The sequence below is a fragment of the Garra rufa genome, chromosome 8 (assembly GCF_049309525.1).
Source record: "Garra rufa chromosome 8, GarRuf1.0, whole genome shotgun sequence".
Classification (NCBI taxonomy): Eukaryota; Metazoa; Chordata; class Actinopteri; order Cypriniformes; family Cyprinidae; genus Garra; species Garra rufa.
This window is the reverse complement of record NC_133368.1, coordinates 51,237,421-51,250,566: the sequence shown is the minus strand read 5'-3', so window position 1 is coordinate 51,250,566 and position 13,146 is coordinate 51,237,421. Positions and strand designations below refer to the sequence as shown.

General features: G+C 33.3%; 2 protein-coding genes across 2 annotated transcripts in view; both read right to left on the bottom strand.

Annotated features, from left to right (window-relative positions):
* The window catches only part of LOC141341199 (coiled-coil domain-containing protein 138-like), a 34,684-nt gene extending 32,677 nt beyond the window's left edge, over positions 1 to 2,007 (bottom strand). The window contains exons 1-3 of the mRNA XM_073846348.1: positions 1,886 to 2,007; positions 237 to 261; positions 89 to 155 (exon numbers count right to left, since the gene is read on the bottom strand). Of these exons, the coding sequence (XP_073702449.1) occupies positions 89 to 155; positions 237 to 261; positions 1,886 to 1,963 (170 nt within the window). The 5' untranslated portion in view covers positions 1,964 to 2,007. The remainder of the gene's footprint in view (positions 1 to 88; positions 156 to 236; positions 262 to 1,885) is intronic.
* A 2,118-nt stretch (positions 2,008 to 4,125) lies between these two features.
* Positions 4,126 to 9,737, bottom strand: LOC141340252 (E3 ubiquitin/ISG15 ligase TRIM25-like). Its single transcript, XM_073845173.1, has 5 exons — positions 9,171 to 9,737; positions 8,035 to 8,130; positions 7,631 to 7,864; positions 7,208 to 7,379; positions 4,126 to 4,751 (listed from the first exon to the last, which is right to left on the bottom strand). Exons 1-5 carry the CDS (start codon positions 9,735 to 9,737, stop codon positions 4,126 to 4,128), a joined length of 1,695 nt encoding a protein of 564 aa, XP_073701274.1.
* Positions 9,738 to 13,146: the final 3,409 nt, after the last annotated feature.

The window sequence follows — 13,146 nt, the reverse complement described above, 5'->3', positions numbered from 1 at the left end:
CTAAGAAGAAGAAGAGCAAACAGCTATAGTAGTAGATCAGCAGTAGTTTCTGAAGTCAAACTAAATCTATCAGACGATATCTCCTGACCTTCGTGGCCGGTCTGAAAGTGTCCTATAGATGTCTCTGAGGGCCGCATGAGAGTCTCTGGTGTGTCCTGCAGCGTCACACATCAAACACCTCACTGATGAGGGATTCTTCAGCTCAGATCTGTGTGAACGTCTGTTATTATACTCACCTGCTCCTCCACCATCATCAGGAACCTGCTGAAATATGACAGTTATGATACTTTACAGACAAAGCCATTGTTTTTGAATCCACTGGTTAATTTTAAGGTCTATTTTGCTTCCATAACTTGTCATTTATGCGTTTATCTTATTACACTTTCTTCTGGTTTCACAGATTAAAATGTAAGTCTGAGCTACCAGTCAAATTTTGGAACAGTATGATTTTAATGTTTCTTAAATAAGTTTCTTCTGCTCATTTATTTGATCCACAGCACAACAAAAACAGTAAAATTTTGAAATATTTTTACCGTTTAAAATAACTGCTTTCTATTTGAATTTATTTTAAAATGTAATTTATTTCTGAGATCAAAGCTGAATTTTTAGCACCATTAATATATTCAGATTTGCTGCTCAAAAAAAACATTTCAGGTTTTTTTTGATGAACAGAAAGTTTAGAGGAACAGCATTTATCTGAAAAAGAATCTTTTTTCGACGTTATAAATGTCTTTATCAACAATTTAAAGCACCCTTGTGAAATAAAAGTATTCATTTCTATCATTATTATCATTAATTTTATTTCTCCAAATCTCTTATTTCTCTAAATCTATGATTATTTTAAAAACTTTTTTGTTTTATAAAGGACGTTGAATTACCATTGTGCATGAAATGTGCTTCATTGCCCCAGCTAACAGTGAACGTTCTCACAACGTTTTTTATAAGTTACAGACCTGTATATATAGTTTTATATAAATATGAGGACTAAATATTCTTAAGGTAATGTTTATAGAAAGGTCTTATAACTGATACAACATTCTTAGAATGTCCTTGTGATGTTATTTGCGCTTGATGAACTTTCTAAGAAACGTTTTTGTAACCTTTAAATAACGTTCTAATCAACTGGACATTTGAACGTGATTAGAATATTAAAAATAAAAGTTCAAATAACATATTTAGGCTGAAAATAAAGACAGAAACAACTGTAATGTGATGATTTTTTAAAAAGTTTCAACTAGACACATTTTTAAGTGACCCTGGACCCAAAAAACAGCCATAAGGGTATTTTTTTTAATTTACATCATCAGAATAAATACGCTTTTTCCATTAATGTATGGCTTGTTCGGAAATCTGCAATCTGAGGGTGCAAAAAAAATCTAAACATCAAAATGTTTTAAATAGTAAAAATATTTCACAATATTAATGTTTTGCTGTATTTTGGATCAAATAAATACAGGCTTAGTGAACAAAAAACCCATTAAAATCGTACTGTTCAAAAACTTTTGACTAGTAGTGTACAAACACCAAGCTTTACAGTTTTATTCCTTTTTATACTCTGAAGGTTTGTTCATATTTCATTCAATCTGATTTATACAACTTTGACACTAAAAACTGTGAAAATGTGTGTTTTTTTCTGTTTTGACAGTATTTTCTGATTTACAGAGTGATCTGGAGAAGCCTTTAACTCTAACATGACAACAAAATCAGACAAAAATTATATATATTCCTCCATAACACACAATCAAAACTAGATCTATAAGAACACAATTATAATTCCCTTCATCAGAATGAAACGCTAATTTAGTTTATTGACTGTCAGTCAGTCAGTTCTGATAAATAAACAACAATTAAACAACGCGAACAAACACTGAACGAATAAACTCACCTGGTTCCTCTTCTGTAAGTATTTCTGCTTCAATATTTCGATTCTTTCGTCGAGATCAGAGTCAGATTCGTTATTCATGTTCTTTCAAAACAGCCGCCGCTCGTCTCTAGTAAACACTGGCCTCAGTCACCGGAAGTGAACGCTCTACACTCGCGCGTCAAAATAAAAGTCACCGCGAGTTTCTGTAGGCTAGGCGCTGTATAATTGCACAATAGACTTTAAAATAGTTTATTGAAAATACGAACATCACCACTATATTTTAGTTAAATATAGACATGAGTATTTGTTTTACATCAGATATACCTTTAAGTCAAAGGCGAAAGAAATTTACAAAAGTGATTTTATGTCCATAGAAAACACATTAGACGTAGGTAAAGTGTACTTTTAAGGTTTCAAATACGTTTTTAGAGAATACAGTGTTACAATTTGGTTGAAATAATGTTACATTGTCATTCAGTGTAACACAATATTTATGTAAAAATTCAAACATGTTTATTCTGATTTGTACATTTTGAAATATATAAAAGAATAACTGAGCATGTTAACTTTTTATTATGTTTTTAAATGAGTAAAAAATCTTACTGGCAAATGGGAAAAAATCTAGGATAGTTGCACATTTTAAAAATGTAGAATTATAACTAATTAGGATTTGGGGTGAAAGTAATTCATCTTTTAATATGTCATAAATTGATTTTTGTTGTAAATATGCCTGACAAGATTGATACCCCAAATTACATTTTAGTGGGTGTCTTCTGTAAATTAGAGATACATGTATGATATTTATTTTTTGCTCCGAAAACAAAAACTAAAATGCAATTAAATAAACCATTTGGAGAAAACGACCACAATTTAAAGAAGTATTACACTTATTGTTTTTATGCTTAAACCCTTTTTTAATTTTTGACCCACACACATAAGTATCATTATTGGTATTAAAGATATTGGCCTTTAAAAGTATCATTATTGGTATTGAATATACTGGTCTTTAAAAAAAATATCATTTCATTACATACACACAATGCACAAAAGAACAGAAAAGTAAATGCGTTTACAAAAATATTTATTTAAAGACGTAAATAGGAGAAAAAATAAATCTTTGTCACTGTGCAAATTACTTGTAAGTTTTTTTCAAACAGAGAAAAATAATATTATTGATAAAAAAAAAAAAGTAGTTTTTATGGCTTGATTATGTCAAAGTTCTCATCATAACGCTTCCATAGCTACATGTTATTCTCCTTGGATCCTGCACAGTGATATCATTGAGAGATGCCACCATATAGAGTTTCTACCAGAACAGTCGTCCAGGTCAAGACAAAATCTCCTTCTCATTCTCCTCAACCGACTGTAGTTAAACCTTTAAAGAGAAGTAATGGCCTGGCAAAAAATACAAAAGGTACCATCAACTATTTGGTTACCAACATTCTTTAAAATATCTCCATTCGTGATCAACAGAAGAAAGAAACTCATGTTGATTTGAATAAATGATGACAGGATTTTCATTTTTTGGTGAACTGTCCCTTTAAGAAAAGTAACATTTACATGAACAATGTTTAAAGGTGTAGTTCAGCCAAAAATGAAAATGTGATGTTTATCTGCTTACCCCCAGGGGAGTTTGTTTCTTCAGCAGAACACAAACCAAGATTTTTAGCTCAAACCGGTGCAGTCTGTCAGCCAAATAATGGCAGTGAATGGGCACCAAACCTTGCACAGACAAAACCAAATTACACCCTGCGGCTCGCGATACATTACATTGATGTCCTAAGACACGAAACGATCAGTTTTTGTGAGAAACTGAACAGTATTTTATGTAATTAAGCAGATAAACGTCACATTTTCATTTAGGTTAGTTCAAGGTGTGAAAAAATTAAATAATCAGCTATAAGCATAAATAAAACTGATTCAAATAAAAATCATTCAAATGAATCACGTGTAATGTAAATAATTAATTTTGAAAATAAATAAATAGATTTAAACAGTTCTGTTCACTCAGTCAACAAAAACATTTCATCAAAGAATTTAAATTCAAATAAATGCACAGATAAATAAATGAATATTTAAATAATACATCAAACAGAGCAATACTATAGTGAACAGAAATGAGTCTGAAGCTAAAATAGCAACTCAAATCTGCAGACTGAATTGTTGAGGGGAAAATGGGTAAAGGTTGTGTAGTGTTTCACAGCCTTTACAAAACCAGACGTCTCAACAGAAGACGTTATCAAGTATTTGTTATCAGTGGATTACAGTCGCTCACCTCTTTTTGCTCCAAAGAATGAAGTGATCACTGCTTCTTCAAAGCTTTTCTTAAAAGCATCCGCCGTCTCCTGCAGTCTAAAGCGTACGGCTAACATCTCAACGCTGCCGTCTCCTTCAGCAAAATCAAGTGCGCTCCACGTCCACGCTTTCGCAGCCGCTTTCATGTGCTCCAGCTTCATGTTTGGAGTGATGTAATGGTTTGCACATAATTTCAGAACCTGCTCTCTCCTCATCACAAGTCTGGCACGTTTGCTTTCATTGTTCTGAAGTATTTTGAGTTCGCCTACGCCTCTTTCCTTCCACTGCTGAGAATCTTTGTCATAGCGGTATAGTTTGGCTCTGTGACTGAAAACGACTCGCTCATTCTCTTCTCCAGTCGAGATGTCAACTAGATCAGGCAACGGTACAACCGGCTCAAAGTCCAGAGCGTTATCGTCTTCGCCTTTACATGCTTCTTCTGCATGATCCGAGGTGGATGCCTCCACAGACGTGGATTTAAGGAGAACATTCTGAAAACTGAAGATAGATTCTGTCACCGATTCCCCAAAATGGAAAACATCCTTCTGGTCCCCCTGAGCACAATCTGGAGAGGACATTTTCTGAACTTTTGCTGAAAATTAATTTCAGAGATGGAACAAGTTATTTAATGAAAGAAGATACACTCATAATAATGAATTGGGGACGGTCGTATCGATCCTGAAGTATCGATATATCGAGCATTCACTGACTTTTGACAGTGTGTTCAAACAGCGGCGATTCCCAAAAGTATATTTTGGGAACAGCAGCCCCAAAACAATGCTTATCAGAGGACAGTAAAAAACATACGTTTGAGTTATTTCACAATAAACTAACTGAAATTGTAGCCTACATTGTTTATGTAATTACATTTATTTAAATTGAATGTTAAAAGTTTATTTTGATCATGTTCTATTCTGTAATGTTTATATAAATTGCACACTGTCAGAACAAAAAGGTTGCATTTTATGCCTATGACTGCAGTCCTTTATAAAAATGAACCATGGTTTTACTAAAGTGACCAGAGTTCAACTATAGTATTTGTAGATTTCCATGGTCACCACTACAGTAAACATATTTTAACCATTTGTAAACAAAAATATAACCTAATAAGTTGCAATTAAGGTGAATGTTAAAATGTTTCAAATGTAAAGTTGAGTGGGTGTCATTACCTATTTTACTCTTAGTAATTTCATAAATTTCATAATTTAAAAGTATCAGTATCGGTATCGAAGATACTGGCCTTTAAAAGTATCGTATTGGTATTACAGATACTGGCCTTTAAAAGTATCGGTATCGAATATACTGGCCTTTTAAAAGTATCGGTATCGAATATACTGGCCTTTTAAAAGTATCGGTATCGAATATACTGGCCTTTTAAAAGTATCGGTATCGAAGATACTGGCCTTTAAAAGTATCGTATTGGTATTGAATATACTGGCCTTTAAAATTATCGGTATCGAATATACTGGCCTTTAAAAGTATCGTATCGGTATTACAGATACTGGCCTTTAAAAGTATCGGTATCGAATATACTGGCCTTTTAAAAGTATCGGTATCGAATATACTGGCCTTTTAAAATTATCAGTATCGAATATACTGGCCTTTTAAAAGTATCGGTATCGAATATACTGGCCTTTTAAAAGTATCGGTATCGAATATACTGGCCTTTTAAAAGTATCAGTATCGAATATACTGGCCTTTTAAAAGTATCGGTATCGAATATACTGGCCTTTTAAAAGTATCAGTATCGAATATACTGGCCTTTTAAAAGTATCGGTATCGAATATACTGGCCTTTTAAAAGTATCGGTATCGAATATACTGGCCTTTTAAAAGTATCGGTATCGAATATACTGGCCTTTTAAAAGTATCGGTATCGAATATACTGGCCTTTTAAAAGTATCGGTATCGAATATACTGGCCTTTAAAAGTATCGGTATCGAATATACTGGCCTTTAAAATTATCGGTATCAAATATACTGGCCTTTAAAATTATCGGTATCGAATATACTGGCCTTTAAAAGTATCGGTATCGAATATACTGGCCTTTTAAAATTATCGGTATCAAATATACTGGCCTTTAAAATTATCGGTATCAAATATACTGGCCTTTAAAATTATCGGTATCAAATATACTGGCCTTTAAAATTATCGGTATCAAATATACTGGCCTTTAAAATTATCGTATCGAATATACTGGCCTTTAAAATTATCGGTATCAAATATACTGGCCTTTAAAAGTATCGGTATCGAATATACTGGCCTTTTAAAAGTATCGGTATCGAATATACTGGCCTTTTAAAATTATCGGTATCGAATATACTGGCCTTTTAAAAGTATCGGTATCGAATATACTGGCCTTTAAAATTATCGTTATTGGTATTAAAGATACTGGCCTTTAAAAGTATCGGTATCGAATATACTGGCCTTTTAAAAGTATCGGTATCGAATATACTGGCCTTTTAAAATTATCGGTATCGAATATACTGGCCTTTTAAAAGTATCGGTATCGAATATACTGGCCTTTAAAATTATCGTTATTGGTATTAAAGATACTGGCCTTTAAAAGTATCGGTATCGAATATACTGGCCTTTAAAATTATCGTTATTGGTATTAAAGATACTGGCCTTTAAAATTATCGGTATCGAATATACTGGCCTTTCAAAAGTATCGTATCGAATATACTGGCCTTTTAAAATTATCGTTATTGGTATTAAAGATACTGGCCTTTAAAAATATCGGTATCGAATATACTGGCCTTTTAAAGTATTGTTATCGGTATCAAAGATACTGGCCTTCAAAAAAGTACTGGTATCGAATATACTGACCATTAAAAGTATCAAGGACAATAATAAAATTTATTCAAATTTGATGTTTTGTTGATATTAATACCAAGATGTTACCAGGGTTATTATAGTTAACTAATAAAATATATTTGAACTGTAAGAGTAAAATATTGTAAAAAATGTGTATATATATATATATTTCTTATTTTGATGTACTAAATTAACTAAAGCTGAAATACAAATGAATAAAAAGTCTTTTCACCTTTTTCAGACTTGATCTTGATCTCTGTCTCTTTGGTGACGTGCATCAAACGTTCTTGCATTTTAGAAACCAGAAGCTCCATGTTGCAAAAAAATGCTTTTGGATTTTCAGAAATGCTGGAAAGACCTTCACATTCTTCAGATGTGGATTCTTCGCAGTCAGACGGGTAATTCTACAGATTACAAATAATGCAAAATGAAGAAAATACTTTCCAAACTAAAATCGTCCATGCTATCTGGAAACTTTGTCAATATCATTATGATTTGTTTTCTCATCAACCAAGGAGCAAGTGTTGTTCTTTTATAAACTGAAGAAATGATCATTTTAATAGCATCATCTATTTGCATATGAGTTTGTTTTTTGCTCTGAAGGAAAGTGTGTGTGTGTGTGTGTGTGTGTGTGTGTGTGTGTGTGATGTTGTACCTGCAGGAAGTGAATGTGATCTTCAGTGGTCATGAACTGATCGAGCTCAGACACCTTCATCCTCATGTTGGAGATCTTCTGCTGGACCTGCTCCTGAAGTCCCTCAATGTGTTTGAGTTCAGCTCTTTGTCGCTCTGCGATCAGTTCTTTCACATTGATGCATGTTTTCTGAATGTCACACACAACCTCACTGAAGATCCGTTCACTTTCAGTGACTGCCGTCTGCGATGAACACTGTTCCACAGGAAGAACAACAACAAACGGCACTATTTCATCAACACATCCTGGTTTCTCATAGACTAATAGAATAATAGGATCGCCAACGGATACAATAGGTGCCAACCACTTAATTATTGTGTCTATGAAAGGAGCTATGAAATGGATCTCAGCTGATCAGTACTTACTGTGATGGTCTCTTGCGCCTGCTTTAGCTCTTTGAAATCCTTCTCTCTGTCTTGGATGTTTTGCAGAAACTTCTCACGTGTTTCCATTAACTTCCTCTGGCAACAGAAAAGAGATATATACTTTAGATTTAATGGCTTCTTAAAACTTTAGATACTAGGATTAAGATACACACTCACTTTAGTGAAATAAAGTCCAAAGCGCTCATTATCAATACAGCTAATTTTTGATTTTGTTGATATATTCTCATCAACCGAGGAGCAAGTGTTGTTCCTAAATGTGGCTCACTTTGCATTCAGCTGATATTTACTGTATTTAAAGGGGAATCTAAAATCATATCAGGCTGTTGAAGTATCCCTGATGCATACATGAACACACCGTTTTAAGACAAAAATGGTCTAAAATACAGAACCAAAAGAATAAAGAATAAAAATGTAGAATATAGCTAAGACAATTAATTTTTTCATGTTGTTTGATATGAAAAAATAACCAAAACACAAAAAGTGAATTTTTCCAATTGTTGAACTATCTCCACTGGCATATAACGCAACAAAGATTGCTAAAGTCAACGGATTTTACTAACAGAGCTACCAATCTCGGTGTGAAAATAACATGATGATGCTGCCTTCTTTCTAAAGTCCTTTTTACCCCCTTGTAATGTGGCTCTGAATCTCAAATGAAAATGGTACTTAGACGACCCTCAACAAAATAGTGCGTCAGTGAATATACATCCATGACATTTCATATTTGGACTTTATTCCTCATTTATGTATTTCTTTCATTAAAAAATATCCACAAAATGAGAAATTCAAGCCAGGGACCTCTGAGATAGCACGTAATGACAGATATAGGCTAGATTCTCAGATATTATATACAGTGTGAAAGTAGGAAAGTTACTTTTAAAAGTAATGCGTTACAATGTTGCGTTACTCCCTGAAAAAGTAACTAATTACGTTACTTAGTTGCTTTTTATGTAAAGTGATGTGTTACATTACTTTTCTGTTACTTTTTAAATCTAGGCAGGGCAGATATTTCCTTGTAAATGGAAAAATAATGTGTTACTTTACTAGTGACCTGGAAAAAAGTAATCTGATTATGTAACTTGCGTTACTTGTAATGAGTTATCCCCAGGATCTACCTGTCTGTTTGCTCTTTCTTCAGAAGCTGAGATGGTGTCATGATTATTATGTTCATTCACAGCACACAACAGACAGACACACTTGTGATCAGTGCGACAGAACACATCCATCAGTCTCTGATGCTGAGAGCAGGTCTTGCTCTTTAGATCCGTGGCTTGAGTCAGCAGGTGTTTCCTCCATCTGTGGAGCTCATTGTGTTTCTCCAGGTGATCTCTGCAGAATGAGGAGACACAGGTGAGGCAGGATTGAACAGCTTTGGTTCTTCTGGAGGCGCAGGAATCACAGCTCACTTCATGAGCTTCAGCGTCTTCATCATCTTCATCCTCCACCTTGGTTCTCATCTTCATTAGTTTCTCATAAAGTTCTTTCACCTGCAGCCAGTCAGTGACTGAATGTTTGTTGGAAAAGGTTTGATCGCATTGAGGGCATCTGCACACATCCTGATCCCACAAACTTGTAATGCAGTCCTTACAGAAACTGTGTCCACAAGGAATAATCGCTGGACTTCTTAGGAAACCCAGGCAAACGGAGCATTTGAGAACATCCCGATCTGCTTCAGCTGCCATTTTGCTGGAACCACAAACGAAACTTTGACGTGTTAGTTTCGTTTGTTTGGAATCCAGTGTGACTCAGCAGTGGTGGGGATGCACTATTTCTATAATACAGTCGGGAAACAGATTATTTTTGCCCACGAGTCACGACAAGCGAATATCCGACGAACATCCAACGCGAAACGTTTAGAACGCGCAAGAAGGCGATTTTTTTTTTTTTTTTTTTTTTTTTTATTGTTGGTTCAATGCCACAAGAACAAGAGGTATTACATACATCAAATTAACATGAGCTGCCAGAGAAAAAGAAGAAACAAAAAAGAACGAAAAAAAGAAAAAAAAGAAAGAAGTAACATTACATAAACTTCAATGATTTTAGAGCATTACATGTTTTCAGTGCTTTTTTGTTTTTTGTTTGTTCCAAGAGATTTACATACAATTTAAAGTCGTTAATAAAATGAGAAAAATTTGGTTTACACTGAGCCCACTTTTTCTTATGTATATGGAATTTTCCTAATAAAATAAACAAATGTATAATATGTTGTTCTTTACAATTCAATCTTTCATTTTCTGTATAAAAAAGCACATCAAATATACAAATTTCTATCATACATTCCATTTTTCTGTTAATATAGAATTCCATATCTTTCCAAAATAATCTTGAATAAATACAATGAAAAAAAAGATGCAAAATTGCGCAAGAAGGCGATTTGTTGCGTGAAGTTATTTATTTACAGACGAAACTGACGTCTCGTAGAATGCAAATAGTTAGCATGAAAAATATGTGACCCTGGAACACAAAACCAGTCATAGGGGGTCAATTTTTGTCACAAAGCTGAATAAATAAGCTTTCTATTGATGTATGGTTTTGTTAGGATAGGACAATATTTGGCTGAGATACAGCTATTAAAAAAATCTGGAATCTGAGGGTGCAAAAAAAAAAAGAAAATATTGAGAAAATCGCCGATAAAGTTGTCCAAATGAAGTTCTTAGCAATGCATATTAATAATAAATAATACGTTTTGATTTATATACGGTAGGAAGTTTACTAAATATCTTCATGGAACATGATCTTTACTTAATAATAAAATAAAAATTGATAAAAATTGCTACAAATATACCCTTGTTCCAGACTCCAGGGTCACATACCACGAATTATATTGGATAAGAAAATGCGTGGAAACAGGTCTTGCAGTATTTCCATCTGTTCATATCATGTGTTTCCACTAGATGGACTCATCGTCTTGAAGAAGCAGAAAAAGTGTCTGTTAAATTAATTTGATAGGTGTTTGTGATGTGCTTTTGTTTTATTTTCATGTATTTAATGTTGTATCTCCTTATTCAAAATGCCAGTGTTTGTTAAATGTCATGAGAACTGTTTAGCACAAAAATTCCGTCATACCAAAGTCTCTAAAAACCCTAAAAATTGGTTCCTCCATGTATATGCATCAATAGGACAATAGAAATTAACCAGTTAATAGAAAATTATTAAAGTAAATAGAATAACCTAGTAAAGAGTTTTAAAAAAGGGTCACAGCCAACTTTACATGATTTACAAGGGTTCTTTTTTTATAACTGTTGATCTATGTTTCTTTGTAATCGTCAAATGTGCTAGGCTTTCTGCTTTTATATCAAGATATAAATTAAAGATAATTTAAATAATAAACTAAATAGTAGTAATGTTTTTTTTAAAAAGCATTTGTGTGTACATTTTTCTTATTTTGCCTAAATATCGTTTTTTTGTAGCGCTGCCCTTCAGAAGTTTCCCAGAAGACAAAATGAGTTAAATTTACCCTGATCTTCAAATTCTAAAAGTTTTCATAAATAAATAAGTAAATAAAGATCTGTAAATGTTCACATTTGAATGAACTGGTTAAACAAATAATAACATTTAATTAAAAAAAGATACAAATATTAACACAAAAAGCACACAGTAGTTCATAGACTTTAAAGTTTATTCATGATGCACAAGAAAATATGCTCTGGGTTCACAGCTCTGTGTGCAAAGCAACATTTATACTTCTTATAACAATAAGCGATAAACCCCTGCCCTATTCCACAACATTTGCTCTATTTCTGAATGTCATCTGAAAGCAGGTAGATTCCCGATTCAGTATTAAGCCATTCTATCTTTCAATTCATTTTTTAAATAATGTATTTGATTAATGCATGTTGGCAAACTTTACACCAGCAGAGAGAGAAGGAGAATATATACTAGGAAGAGCTACAGGAAGTGAACTGAAACTAAATCCAGAAGAGTTTTGGCTCAGATCTGCCATTGTCACAGGTGCACTGGCTTCAGGAGACACACCTGAGGAACAAAGCAAATCAGAGTTTACTGCTTACACAAAACCACTTTTTATATTCATGAGGTGAAACGTGTCTCAATAGGAAATAGATTGAAAATTAAGGAGAGGCTGTTTTTTCATGCACCTGTCAAGTTTGAGATTTTGGGCTTTTTGTTTTTTCATAAAGTGTTGTTGGAAAGAAAACACCCCAAAGACACTGTTAAGTCTTTCTTTTATTGCACTTTATCTATTTGTGTCAATAGATTTCAATTACAATACAGATTTTTAAAGGCCAAGAGTTTTTTCTCCTGCACTGAGCCATAAATCTCCACTTCAGCAGCACTTACACACACCACACTTTACATTTTTATTCCTGTCTATATCCTGAAGATTATTACAGAGGGATTTGTTCAGATAGAATTTGCTTGATTTTATACATTTTATTCCCCCCCCCCCAAAAGTAAAAAATACAGTGTTTCCTGCCTGTTTATATGTATTTTCTGAATTATGTCATGACAAAATGAGAAAATCTCCTCTGTAAAAACATATGACTCTAATGTCAAAAAATTAAACAAGAATTTTGAAACTGACTTCATCTAGTGTACATTTTTCATACTAGAAATGTATGCAAATTAGCGGATATTTCATTAAATATGGCTCATTTGCATATCTAAACCAACATTTTAGAAAACTTGTAATGCGAAAAAAAGTTGGCAATTATCAATGTTATCAATCAACTGAGTAAGTAAAGTGATGACTATTAGTTAAGGCAAGAAGATTGAGGATCTCATCATAAGCAGTGCTTTAAATACTAGGAATTAAACAACTCAGGATGATGGTTAACTACATCTGGTTTTAGGTTTAGACCATTAAAATATAAAATAATAGCTTAATTAAATGAAATCTTAATAAAATGTAATAGAAAGTTCAATGAAGTCTCCTCACCTTCTCCAGACTTGATCTTGGACTCAGTGTCTTTGATGTCGTCCATCAAACGCTTTTGCATTTTAGAAATCAGCATCTCTACGTTGCGAAAAAACGCTTTGGGATTTTCAGACTTGTTGGAAAGATCTTCAGATTCTTCAGGCGTGGATTCTGGGAAATTCTGCAGATAGAAAGAAGAGTAAGATATTAAATAG

Coding starts and splice junctions, on each gene's coding strand:
- LOC141340252 (XM_073845173.1), bottom strand. CDS start 9,737: ATGGCAGCTGAAGCAGATCGGGATGTTCTCAAATGCTCCGTTTGCCTG. Junction 7,865..8,034: donor AGGCGCAAGAGACCATCACA/GTAAGTACTGAT, acceptor CCTGTGGAACAG/TGTTCATCGCAGACGGCAGT. Junction 7,380..7,630: donor ATCACATTCACTTCCTGCAG/GTACAACATCAC, acceptor TGTAATCTGTAG/AATTACCCGTCTGACTGCGA.